General features: G+C 41.8%; 2 protein-coding genes across 2 annotated transcripts; one reads left to right on the forward strand and one right to left on the reverse strand.

The window, feature by feature from the left end:
- The first annotated feature begins 1,133 nt into the window (after nt 1–1,133).
- Nucleotides 1,134–1,957, forward strand: LOC119408071 (extracellular superoxide dismutase [Cu-Zn]). The gene is made up of 2 exons (XM_037674907.1): nt 1,134–1,181; nt 1,279–1,957. The coding sequence occupies exons 1-2, from the start codon at nt 1,168–1,170 to the stop codon at nt 1,886–1,888; spliced, it is 624 nt and encodes a 207-aa protein (XP_037530835.1). The 5' UTR covers nt 1,134–1,167; the 3' UTR covers nt 1,889–1,957.
- Nucleotides 1,958–4,128: 2,171 nt separating this feature from the next.
- On the reverse strand, nt 4,129–12,031 carry LOC119408072 (coiled-coil domain-containing protein 149). Its single transcript, XM_037674908.1, has 13 exons — nt 11,877–12,031; nt 8,334–8,495; nt 8,212–8,250; nt 7,832–7,939; nt 7,073–7,189; nt 6,783–6,955; nt 6,635–6,707; nt 5,916–6,000; nt 5,691–5,838; nt 5,483–5,559; nt 5,349–5,384; nt 5,136–5,201; nt 4,129–5,061 (listed from the first exon to the last, which is right to left on the reverse strand). The coding sequence occupies exons 1-13, from the start codon at nt 11,925–11,927 to the stop codon at nt 4,607–4,609; spliced, it is 1,590 nt and encodes a 529-aa protein (XP_037530836.1). The 5' UTR covers nt 11,928–12,031; the 3' UTR covers nt 4,129–4,606.
- Nucleotides 12,032–13,236: the final 1,205 nt, after the last annotated feature.

The raw sequence follows: 13,236 nt of genomic DNA on the forward strand, positions 1-13,236 counted from the left end.
TCTATCTATCTATCTATCTATCTATCTATCTATCTATCTATCTATCTATCTATCTATCTATCTATCTATCTATCTATCTATCTATCTATCTATCTATCTATCTATCTATCTATCTATCTATCTATCCATCCACTATGTTGTCTCTGACCTGTGTGGAGAGTTCCTTGGTCTTCATGTTGCCTCAGAGGAGTTGGCTCTTGCTACAGACTGGTATGTAGTGAGCTTTATCCGAGTTTATTGTCTAATCTTTGTGTATGTGATGTAGAGTCAAATGCTGTAAATACAGTTAGTTTTTTTAATTCATGTATAAACTGTATGTTTACTCCCTGAGTTTATTTTAGTGTGTCTTATAAACAACCTGTTCAGTAATCTTTTAAATTCTCTCCTCGTGTGCCTCGGCTCTATTTCTGACCCTTGAATATAAACGTTTTATTGTCTCAGCTCCCCCTCTCCTTCCCCTGCTGTTTGCTTCTGCACTTTGAAAAGTGCGTTTCTGCTCCTGCGTGCTCAGATCTTGCGTTATCGGCCTTTCCTCGTGTCTGCTCCTCGTTTTGTTGACAAACCTTGACAGGTTTCGATCACCGGACACACCGATCGTCCAAAGGTGGATCTTATTGAACTCAGAGGCTCCTGAATGTAACAATTAGACATAGTTGTGCATCACATTTCAGGGTTTATGTAACTTTCATTGTTTGAAACAATTCCTCCACTGACCCTCACTAATCTGAAGTGCTTATGACATTGTTATTGATTTTAATCCAGATTAAAAGTCCAGTTGTATCCCAGGTTGTAAGGTCAGAAAGCAGGATTATTTATTTAACTGATACGTGAATGAGTGGCAGCTTCACACAGGAGATAACTGATCGTGTTCACAGCATTAAAGTATTTTAGCTGCAGCTTCAAACTGTTTTCCAGATTTACACGTAGTTATAACGGTCTGTTGTCAGAGTTTGAACCATCATGTATAAAAATATGAAACTGCACGTCTGATCTCCTGAGCTGCAGAAACACAGAAAAGCAGAAAAAATAGAAAAACCTGCTCCTCCCCCAGCAGGAACACCTCCTTCTCATCTGATCCCTCCTGGTTCTGACAGACTGACTGGACTGCAGGGTTCGAACAGCCTGTCGGGACAGAACACCTGAAGCTTGACTGTGTTCACAGGGACCATGCTCCTTCACTGGTAAGTTTCCAGTTTGGATCCAGACCCGCACGGTGAGCTCACCTGTGCAGGAGCTGCGTGGAGTTTCAGCTGTTTGACTCGTCCTCTTGTGTTTCAGGTCAGTGAGTCTGTTGGTCCTGCTGGCAGGCCTCCGGCCCGGTGTCTCAGAACACCCCCCGCTCCCACCTGAGGTCTCCCAGCACAATGGCTCCCTGTATGCTGCCTGCGAGGTGAGACCCAGCACCTCACTCCCCGAGGAGGCCCCCCTCAAAGTCCACGGTCAGGTTCTGTTCAAACAGGAGCCTCAAGGAAAACTCCAAGTCCTCTTCAGCTTCAGTGGCTTCCCTGAAGAGGGCCCTCCAGAACCCAGAGCCGTCCACATCCATAAGTATGGAGACCTGAGCCGGGGGTGTGACTCCACCGGGGGCCACTACAACCCTCATGTTGTGGATCACCCCGGTCACCCAGGAGACTTTGGCAACTTTGTGCCTCAGCAAGGAAGGATCAGTGCCCTGCAGGAGTCTGAGGCCACGCTGTTCGGGCGGCTGTCTGTGCTCGGGAGAGCCGTGGTGCTTCATGAGGACGTGGACGACATGGGGCAGGGGGGGGACGCCGGCAGCCTGTTGCATGGCAATTCAGGCCGGAGGCTGGCCTGCTGCGTGATTGGGATTTCCTCCCCCAGCATGTGGCAAACACAACACGAGCTGTTCACTCAGCAGCTCCTCTGAGGTGGGACGTTCTGCTCAGATCTGTCTTCAGCTTCAACAGTTTGTTCCTGCGTCTAATAAAGATTTACAACAACCGATCAAACCTTTGACTGCGTGAATGTTCATGAAGCATTCACTCTGTTGGCATCCAGTTTTCTTCTGTACCGTGTTCAGCATCTTTCTCATTCCACAATTTTTGTGCTATTTAAACAAATCATATATAAAAACATTCAGCTGTTTCAGGACAATCCTGCTAGGACTGTTGGTATTGGTGCAACTTTAGCTTTTTGAAATGTTTGGCCTTTTCTGCCACTTTTTTCCTCATAGAAAATGAATTGAGCTCATTTTACATCCTTCACATCTTTAGATCTGTTTATAACATTTTACTGCTCCATTCACATTTTGTTCTGCTTCAGCTTCTTTCAGCTTCCTTGTGCAATTTTAAATGTTTTGTTCAGCTAATTTCAGCTGTTTTGTGCTCCTTTCAGATTCGTTCTGCTAACTACAACATTGGCGCTTCTTCTAACTTCTTTCTGCCAATTTGAGCTTGGTTTGTTCCTTTCAGCGTTTTCTGCTATTTCAGCTATTATTTAGCTGTTTTTATGCTAATTTTAGCTTTTTCAGTTAATTCCACATTTTTTGGACTCATTTCAACTTTTTTTTGCCTAATTCAGTGAAAATGTGCTGTCTTGACTTCCTTCTATTAATTTCAGCTTCTTTTGGATTTTTTTAGCTACTGTTCAGCTGATTTTTCTTTCATATTTCAGCCTTTTTCAGATAATTTCCACTTTTTTGTGCTCATTTCTGCTTCATTTAGCCCAATTGGGCAAACATGTTCTTTCTGCTTTCTTCTGCCAATTTAAGCTTAGTCTACATTTTCAGCTACATTTTTTGCTATTTTTAGCTGTTTTCAGATTTATTATTAACCTTTATTTAACCAGGTAAATCCCAATTGAGATCACAGCTCTCTTTTGCAAGGGAGATCTGAGCCTGAAGGCAGCCTAACATGTATGTTTTTGATATGTGGGAGGAAACTGGTGTACCCGGAGAAAACCCACGCAAGCATGAGAAGAACATGCAAACTTCACACAGAAAGACCGCAGGTCCAACTGGGGATTGAACCCAGGACCTTCTTGCTGTGAGTCAACAATGCTAACCACTGAGCCGAAATAAATTCATAGAAAAATTCATGTTTTTCATGGTAATTTTTACTTTCAGCCTAATTAACTTCTTGCTGCTAATTTCAGCTTGTTATGCTCCTTTCAGCTTAATTATGCTAGTTTCACCTACTGTATTTCTGCTGTTTCAGCTACTATTTAGCTGTTTTATGCTAATTTTAGGTTGTTGTTTTTTTTAGCCAATTCCACTTTTTTACAGCTCATTTCAGCTCTTTCCACTTGTTTCTGGTAGTTTAAGCTTATTTCTGCCTTTTAGCTATTTTTGGCTAATTTCAGCTTGTTTTTAGCTACTTTCTTGAATTTTCTGATTATTCAAACCTATTTCAGCAGATATGTGTCCTTTCTGCTGTCTTCTGCTAATTTAGGCTCGTTCTTCCATTTCAGCATGTTTTCTTCTTTTTTTTTTTTTAGCTAATTTCAGCTGTTTTTCAGAAAGTTCTTCAGCAATAAGCACTCACACTAAATTTTCACAGGAAATGCAATTTGTCTAGTTAATCTATTCTAAGTGTTGCAGCTGGATGGTCAGTCCAGCAAACTGTCAGAGTGGATTTAAATATCAAACCAGGTGACTTTCTTCATGAAAAATGTTCAATTAAATATATTCTAATCATCTTATGGAGAAAATACTTTGATATTCTGTTGTGTTTGAATAAAAATATCAGTATCATCATCTTTGGATCAATTACAAAGCTGTTATAAAATTCTTTTTTTTTTGGCTCTCTTTGCATCTTTATGCATTAAAATTAATTTTTAAAGCTATAATCTTTTAAGATTTAGGCTGAAAGCTCATGGTCAGTAAAATGATTCTTGTGAAACCCTGTGGGTTTGTAAAAATATCAAAGCTAATTGTTTATCACCAACTGCAGCATTTAATGTGTAAAATGATGACAAAACATAAAAGATTAATACATTTAATGAGAAACGTGATGAAGCAGCACGTACACTAATGTGAAAATAACTTCTCTTAGTTTTTAGGCTCGACAAAACTTTCTAGAAAAAAACATCACTAAATTGAACATCACACTGTAAATGTAATAAATACTGCGTGGTGTGCATGTTCTGTATGAAAATAGAAAACTGTGCCTTGCTGAATCTGTTCCCGTACAGATAAATAACGACTTCTGGGTCAATACGTACAATTAAATCCACTCGTTTTAAATGACTAAACAGCAGAAACTGCATTTTGTTAATTCGTTTCTCTGATTTTGTTCCTGCGTGAAACAAACGTCCACGTGGTGAATCCAAAACGAGCAGCAGGTTTCGTTAAATACTGTAAAACAACCACTCTTCTTCGATGTTGCGTCTCCAAACGTATTTTTGAGTGAATCTGACCGAAGCTCTTACACCCCACGTTCCACCAGCGCAGATCCTTCTCTCAATCTTTGATAAATGGGAGAAACCCAGCAGATGTTACAGCTGTGAACTGGAGGCCATGGTCGCTGATGTGTTGTCTGGATGTCCTGCAGGCAGCATCCGACTGACTGACGCTACAGGAGACATCGGAGCGGTTCTGTCGGTTCCTCTAAACTCTACGAGACGACTCTTCATGAACAGACTCTTTTTAAACGTCGACTTCCTGGTTCGGTGGGACGGCCTCCTGCTGCGCTTCAGATTCAGTCGGAGGTAAAACGCCGTTCCTGTCATCTTCTCTGAAAGACTCTGTCTCGGTAGTTTCCAGCCCCCCGCTGCACCCTGCTGACCCGTCTCCTCCTCTGATTGGCTCCGAGCTCTCTGAAGGGTGGCAGAGCTCTGAGGACGGGTGGACTCTGTTCGGGTGTGCAGCGTCCGGAGTGGAGTCCCTCACACGCTCGTCTTCTGCTGATAAACCCGTTCCGATCTGCGACTGCTCGCTCTGGCGCAGCTCTTCAGCGTCTGTCTGAGGCTCAGCCGGCTGCTGGGGGGCGTTCGGCTGCCAGGATGGTGACGGAGCTTCTGTCTGAGGATCAGCCGGTGTTCGGCTGACTTGGTCCGTGGCGTTCGGCTGAGCATCAGGTGCACATTCAGGATCGCTTACACCTGCAAGAACAGAAAGGAGAGCTTTATTTAAAAAAATACAACCTCCTGATCGACGGCTTTCTCTGAATATTCACCTTCCTGTCCAGGAGTTTCCTCTTCTTCAGGTCTGTGTGTGTTCAGGATGATGCTGTCTTTCCCTCCTACAGTAAAACAGCCAAAGTTAGTGTTTATTTATTCATTTAAGCTGCTGCACTTAAAACCATAAAAGTAGCTAAAATGAGCGAATGCGGGCAGATATGAGGAGCAACAGAGGAAAAGATCAGGTTTCGATTCTCAGAGGAACATACTTCCAAACACTCCCAGAGACACATTATAAGTCAGGCCTCCAGGCAGCAGGAAGAAAAAGAGCGAAACGATTGTAAACAGAGTTTAGATCACGACAACAACATGACTCAGTCCTGTACAAGGAGGCACTTCTCACCTGGAAGGCTCCATAGTCCAGACATCTCGAGAGTTTTAAGCTTCTTCTCCAGCTCGGCCACTCGGTTTCCAAGAATCCTGACATGAAAGAAAAGAAAAATCAACCTGACCGTGCAGCTGCTGCTCGAACTACGTTCAGCAGCTGAAGCAGAGTGAAGCAGGAGGCCCAGCAGGAGGCCCAGCAGGAGGCCCAGCGGGAGCGTCAGTACTTGTTGATTTGCCGCTGGTGCTGGATCACCATGTTCTTCTCGTGGATGGTTTCCAGCAGAGCTGTGGCCAGAGACTTCAGGTCTGAGATGGACTGAGGGGTCACGGGCAAACTGCAGCCGTTTTCCTCCGACAGCAGCAGTTCCTTCACTGCAGGAACCAGCAGACTCAGTAAATGTGCACGGGAGCTCCCCAGTGATAAGTGCACGCACACAAACGGGCCTGACCTTGTTTAGCAGAGAGCACTCCGGTCAGAGCGCTGCTGTTGGGTCTGCCGCTGATCTTACAGTTCTTCCTGCTCTCCAGGGCGCTCTGAAACACGCCAGAGGAGCGCACGTCACAGGTGAATCGCAAAGACAAAAGAAAGGTTTTAATTGAATTCTAGCGCAGTGGTTCTCAAACAGGGGTCCCCGGACCCCAGAGGTCCACGAGCCGGTGTTTGGGGTCCACAAAAAACAAAACAAACAAATATATATATATTTGTTTTCTTTTTACAAACAAGTAGATGTTTAACATCATGTTAAAATACACCAAAATGCAGGAAATCATATATACTTTATTCAAATTTTTCTGGGGGAGGACCCCCCCCCCCCCCCGATCAGTTTATAAATGAAGCGCTGTCACTTGGTCTGACTCCTGCTGTTATGATTCTGATCAGTTTTCTGTAATAATTTAAAGAAGTCTCAATACATTTATTATGTTCATTGTGTGAGTAGTTAAAGTTTTTAAGTGGTTTTTGATGCTGTTAGTTTGATCAAAACTGTAATTTTTGGAAGTTGAAATTAAAAATGTTTATTAAGTGTGTCTTGAATGAAAAATACCTCATGTTTAAAAGTATAAAAATTGTATTAACACAGTGTTTCTGAACCCAGAGTTTGAGAAGCCCTGTCCTAGAGGAACCATGTAAATTGTAGAAATGCACAGAAGAAGTAAAAGCAAAAGGTACCTTGTACTTCACCAGGTTACTTTTGAGCAGTTGCACCTCTTCTTGAAACTGACCCAGCCGCTCGTGTAAATACCTGGAAACATGGTCGCAGTTTGACGCTGAACGCTGGTTCTGGCACCCTGACGGCCTTCAACGGACCGACTCTGACCTGTTCTCCATGCAGAGCGCGTCGACGTCCAGGAGGCGGATCTCGTCGTTCCCGAGGACGTGGTTCATCTCCACGTTGAGCCGGTGAGCCTTCTGCTGGAACACGTCCCGCTCCGCTCGGACGTCCTGCAGCTCGTCCGTCAGCGCCTTCACGCTGTGCTCCAGCACCTCGTTCTGCAGCACAGAGCAGTCGACAGGCCCATCAGTCGGCTCGGGCTTCAGGTGACCCTCGCAGTGGATAAGGAGCGATGGGAGTCGCGCCGGGTGTTTGAGCGCAGCTCCAGCCCTCACCTGTCCTCGCGCTCGCTCCAGCTGTCGGACCAGATCTTCTCGCTCGTGTGCAGGAAAGTGTCGAGCGCCGACCTCCTCGTCCCCCAGCCTCTGCTTGGTGATGGTCATCCGGAGGAGCTGCGAGAACCCACATGGAGAGCAGAGTTGGAGAAATGCTTTCCTTCATTTACAAACATTACATCACAGAAACACGTCGCTATTTTTTAATTCTGCTTCGGCATTGCTGCTCTTTTTGTCTCCTTCTGCTACTTTTAGCTAGTTTTTTTGTTGCTATTTCTGTAGTTTAGCTGGCAATTAGCGTTTGTATAGCTGTTTGCTACATTTATCTTTTATCTAGCTTTTAGCATTTTCTAATTTTAGCTTTTAGCCAGGTTTTGCTAGTTATAGCTTTTAGTTAGTCTTTTGTTACGTTTAGCTCTTAGCTTATTGTTTTTTCACATTTGGTTGCTTTTGGCTTTAAGTTAGCATTTAGCTTATTTTTGCTAGTGTTTAGCTTTCAGCCAGTGTTCTGCTTCTTTTTGCAGTTTCAGCTTATTTAGCGCACCTCATTCAGCTCATCCAATATTCAGCGGGTAAATTGTCATTTTGTGTTTCCGTCTTCTTGTAATTCTGAAGAGTTTTGATGTTTTGTGTAAAATATTAAACAATAAACCAATTTTATTGTGCAAATGTTTAAATTATTTCTCCTGATGGTGGAGAGCTCTGAAGAGAGGAAAGCCTGAAGGTTCCTGGTGAACTCGCCGGCGGTGTTCTGCGTACCTTGTTATCCCCCTGAGCTTCCACCAGCCTCTGTTTGAGCTCCTGGACCTCCTCGGAAAGATGGCCGCTCTTTTCTCTGGAGTCTGTCAGCAGCTGAGCTAAATTCACCTGAGAGTAAAACGAGCAGGAAGGAGCATTATTGCACGTGAAGAAACGCCGCGGTCGTCCATCACGAGACGTGCACACGGTCCAGCAGAGCATGACGCAGCAGGATTTGTCACGGACGCTGTCTCATCTGTTTGACGAGGCTCGTGTCAGCAGGCGCGGGCGTGCTGTGTGCACGCTTCATTCTGCTGAGCCTCTCTCGAGGCTTTAATGTCAACGATGCGTTTTCCTTCAACCGTATTGCAGAAACAATAAACTCTGAGTAAATTACTCACTTGGTTCCTTTTCTCAGGCGGCAGGGACGGGTCTCCATCCTGAGGATCAGACAGAATATAATTATTCTCCAAATCACTTTCTAAGCTGCTCCTTCTTCATGTGTCCTTCAGAGGGAGCGTACAATGAGCTCTCTGTACTTCTTCTTCAGGGCCTGGTGGCGTTCACGGAGCTGGTTGGCCATCAGCTGGTACTGATCCCTCTCCTGCTGGCAGGTGTCCAACTCTTTGGACAGAATCAGGAGAGCCTCTTTTTTACTCTCCAGCTTACGCTTACAAACCAGGAACTGCACGGAAGAACAAACGTAATGCAAATTTAGAAAATCTGCATTTCCTGCGAAAATGCAGTGTGAATGCTTCTTGCTGAAGAACTTGCAGAAAAACAGCTGAAATTAGCTAAATATATGCTGAAACGTAGCTGAAATGGAAGAACAAGCCTAAATTTGTAGAAAAAAAACAGAAGGAACACATATTTGCTGAAATGTGTTTAAATAAGCAGAAATTAGCACAAAAATTAGGAAAGTTAGGAAATTAGGAAAACATGTTCCTGTTTTTAGTTTTCTACATTCGCCTTAGAATCGAGCTGTTTTTTGTTACTTTTCTTTTTTTAGCCATCCTATTTGTTAAAAAAAAAAATCGGTATGACTTTTTATAACTGTCTACTGTTGTCGCTGTTGTCCATTGTTGTCATCATTCTTTGTTGAAATCAGGTCTCTCTTGTAAATGAGTCCCCGAGGCTCAATGGGATTTACCTGTCTAAATAAAGGTTGAATGAAAAAGTAGCTAAAATTATCTGAAATGAGCAAAAAACATAAATAAAGGCTGAAAAGTAGCTGAAAGGAAGCTTAAACTACCAGAAGGAAGCGGAAAGAACTGAAATGACCTAAAAAAATGTGGAATTGGCTGAAAAGGCTAAAATTAATATAAAAACAGCTAAATAGTAGCTGAACTAGCAGAAATGGTTGAAACTAGCATACTTAAGCTGAAAGGACCACACACAAATTAGCAACAAAAAAACGTTAATTAGGCTGAAAGTGGCAAAAATTACCACGAGAAACTTGAATTTATTTGAAAACAGCTGAAATTAGCTAAAAATTCTAAAAAAGTTAACTGAAAATGTAGAACAAGCTTCAATTAGCAGTAGAAAGCAGAAATAACATGTTTGTCCATTTAGGCTGAAAGAGCACAAAAAAGTAGAAATTATCTGGAAAAAAAGTGGAAATGAGCAACAACAAGGAAAAAACAGCTGAAAAGCAGCTAAAAATCAGAAAGAAGCATAAATTACTAGAAAGAAGTACTTGAAATGTGTAAAATATGCTTGAGAGAGCACATTTTTTTATGAATTAGGTAAAAAAAAGTTTAAATTAGTACAGCAAATGTGGTGGAATGAACTGAAAAAGCTAAAATTAGCATAAAACTGCTAAATAATGGTAGTTGAAAAAGTAGAAAAAGCTGAAACTTGCAGAAATAAACTGAAAGGAGCATAAACTGAAATTAGCAGAAAGAAGTTAGAAGATGCACAAACATGCTAAAAATAACAGCTGAAATTACCAGTAGCTGAAAGTAGCTGAAAAAAGTTAAAATTTGAACAGGAAGCTGAAAGAAGCTGAAGCAGAACAAAAAGTGAAAGGAGCAGTAAAAGGTTGTAAACACACCTAAAGATCTGAAGAAATGTAAAATGAGCTCAGTTCATTTTATGAGACAGAAAGTGGCAGAACGACTAAATATTTCAAAAAGCTAAAGTTGCACCAATAACAAAAGTCATAGCAGGATTGGTCTGAACGAGCTGAACGTTTTGATATGATTGGGTGAAATAGCACAAAAATTGTGGAATGAGAATAACGCCAAAAAAACGTACGGAAGAAAAATGGATGACAATAGTGAGAATGCTTCATAAACATTCACACAATAAAGATTACTGGGGTTATTAAATGTATAAAATCTGAATTATATTCTCAAACGTTAATGCAAAAGAAGCAGGAAGTGAGCTCAGGTGAAAGAAATTGTTGCGACGCCGCCCGTTAAAGCTGCAGCTCCTGAACGTTTCATCTTCTCTCAACTAGCCGTTACGTTTGAGCTGATAATTTCATTAAACATCAGTAAGTCGTTTTCAGTCATTTACTCCTGTCTTGTTAAAAAATGTTTCCACTGGTGCGTGTAAGATTTAGCAAATGGTACAGAGACATCCGTGAGAACGGGACATGTCTCAGAAACTGGTGAAAAGATGAGACAGGAAGTGGACAAGGACGCTGCGGAGAGGAGCGCAGGAGTTCTGACACGAGGCGACATCTCTGTGTCTGAACTGTGGGGGAGGGAGGTTCTTGTTACAAAACCCACCCAGGACCAGCTGAATATCAAAGAAACAATTATACAAATCTCCCTAAAAGCATGGGGGTAAATGTGTCAAGGTTTGATGAACCTGAAGAAGAACCTTTAGGCGTCAACTCCTGTTTGGTGCTGCAAAACCAGCCTGTCACTCAGAGGTACCACAAAGATAATTAGCACAAATAAACTACAAATCTAACGTACTAATAATCTGATTACATTTTGCAAAAAAAACACGATATCCTGTGGAAAAGCAGCTGCTATTTTTCAAGATGGCCACCTTCAAAAGTACTTTTTTAATGTTTGCATCTAAATGTGGGTTTTAGGGAAAGCTAAATCAAAGTCTGGAGTGGCAAAAGTCAATTATTTTAAAAGTTGTGGTTGTAAAAACATAATAATTCCATAAATGAGACACTTTGACTTGAAAACTGTGTAATCTCTTCAAAACATTTCATGGATTTAGACAGATTACACAAAGACTGCAATGAAAACTTGACAATGTTCTGTTACATCTGCACAAAGGTGCGTGCACGTGAGGCCAAAGCATTTGTGAGCCTGAGCTGTTCTAATTATACAAAGAAAAATCTGTTTTTTAGATACAAAACAACAAAGACTTGGATTGTCAGATGATTTTATGAATAAGTAGGTCCCCCAAATTTAGTGCTTACATCAGCAGCTGTAAATTTATTTTGTGGTCTCTGCTGCGCTAAAGAACAGTGAAGCACGGCGGCGGCAGCATCATGCTCCGAGAACTGAGGTAATCCAGGTGGAAAGGTGCAGAAAAGCAAAGCAGAATACAAGAGTCACAGTGTGCACGTGCACACTCATGCAACCAGCTTCTTGCATCTTTTCTGTTTTGTTTTTTACATTTTCTTCTTTTACCCCCCCCCCCCCCCCCCCCCCCAGATCTTTAAATCCAGCTGTGCTGGATCCTAAAACAAATTTAAACAATTTATTCTGGTTTCATTCTTTAATTCACAAAAAGTCTTTAAATCACCTGCACTACATGGAACACACCATAATGAGCAGGAAATCAAAGGATAGTTTTGTCTACATAAATAAATTAACCCTCTACATATGAATGAATTTATAAACAGTCTTTGGGCTGAAGGGACTAATCATAAGATTATCTGTAAATGCAGTTGATCTCACATTCATTCATATTTACTTCCTCGTTCACTTCCGGGTTTAAATCAAGCCGCAGCGGCCGTGCACTGTTATTTTGTCGGTCTGTTTGGGTCTGTGAACGCAGCTAAACTGGACAGAGATAACGTGAGACAGCTGCAGATGTGTCTCACGTCGTCATGATGGCTCGGTGCTCCTCGGTCGGAGTCCGGGCTCACCTCGTTCAGCAGCCCCTGCCAGTCACTCTCGCTCCTCCGGGACGGATCCATCTCTCAACACATTAAAAGACTAAAATAAAACACAAGGTTAACTTTTGTTTTTAGCCTCTGCTGGATTCATGAACATTCTGCATCACAGACACAGATTAGCTGACTCGATCTGCGTCACTTCCGCCTAACGTCCGCCAAGCGTCATGATGCATTCAGATACACTCGTAAATCGGAAGTTCTTGTTGTTTCGCGCTCTGGCAGGCAGCTAGCTGGGCCATAGCTATTAAATTCAGTTCAGTTTATTTATATAGCGCCAAGTCACAACAGAAGTAATCTCAGATCACTGAACAGAAATATGTGTATATAAAAATAATAAGTTAACAGAGACATTCATATATAAAATAATAATTTCTCTTTGTAAATAAGTCCTCGAGGCTCAGTGGGGTTTACCTGTCTAAATAAAGGTTGAATGAATGAAAAAAATAATTTAACACTATTTATCTGAGGAGCAGACTGCTTTGAATTTAAATCCATCACAGAACTCATCTTGAGTAGGCACGTAGGCAACAGTGGAAAGGAAAAACTCCCTCATGAGGAAGAAACCTTTAGCAGAACCAGGCTCAGGACAAGCCATCTGCTTCAAGAATAACAATATTTTTAACATTAGAGCTGGAGGCCAGATTAATGCCATTCAAGGAGGGTGAAAGACTGAAAAAAGTATTCCTAAGATCCCAGGTCCAAAAACAAAAACCTCAGTCTTGTCTGTATTCAAAAGCAGAAAATTTAGGGTCATCCAGGTTTTTGTCTTTAAGACCTGTTTCTAAGTAACTGATTGGATTCATTGGTTTCATGGCCAAGTATCAGCATAACAATGAAAATTTATCCCACGCTGTTTAATAACTTTAACTAATGGAAGCATATATCAGGTAAAGAGTATTGTGCCAAGCACTTAACCCTGAGGAACTCCATGACTAACTTGGTGTATGATCAAGATTCGTTACATTTACAAATTGGAATCTATCAGATAAATATGATTTAAACCAATTTAGAGCCGTTCCAGTAATCCCAATGTCATATTCAAGTCTCTGTAGTAGAATATCGTGATCAACTGTATCAAATGCAGCACTGAGGTCTAACAGGACCCAATATAGATACCTGTTCATTGTCAGAGGCCATGAGAATATCATAAGTAACTTTCAACAGTACTGTTTCTGTGCTCTGGTGAGCTCTAAACCCTGACTGAAACTCCTCAAACAGATTATTTTGTTGTAGATGTTCACACAACTGATCTGCACCTATTTTCTCTAGAATTTTTTAGATGAAAGCTAGATTAGATATAGGTGTATGATTGGCTAGGATTCCTGAGTCA

This window comes from Nematolebias whitei, chromosome 3 (assembly GCF_014905685.2).
Source record: "Nematolebias whitei isolate Nwh7 chromosome 3, NemWhi1, whole genome shotgun sequence".
Classification (NCBI taxonomy): domain Eukaryota; kingdom Metazoa; phylum Chordata; class Actinopteri; order Cyprinodontiformes; family Rivulidae; genus Nematolebias; species Nematolebias whitei.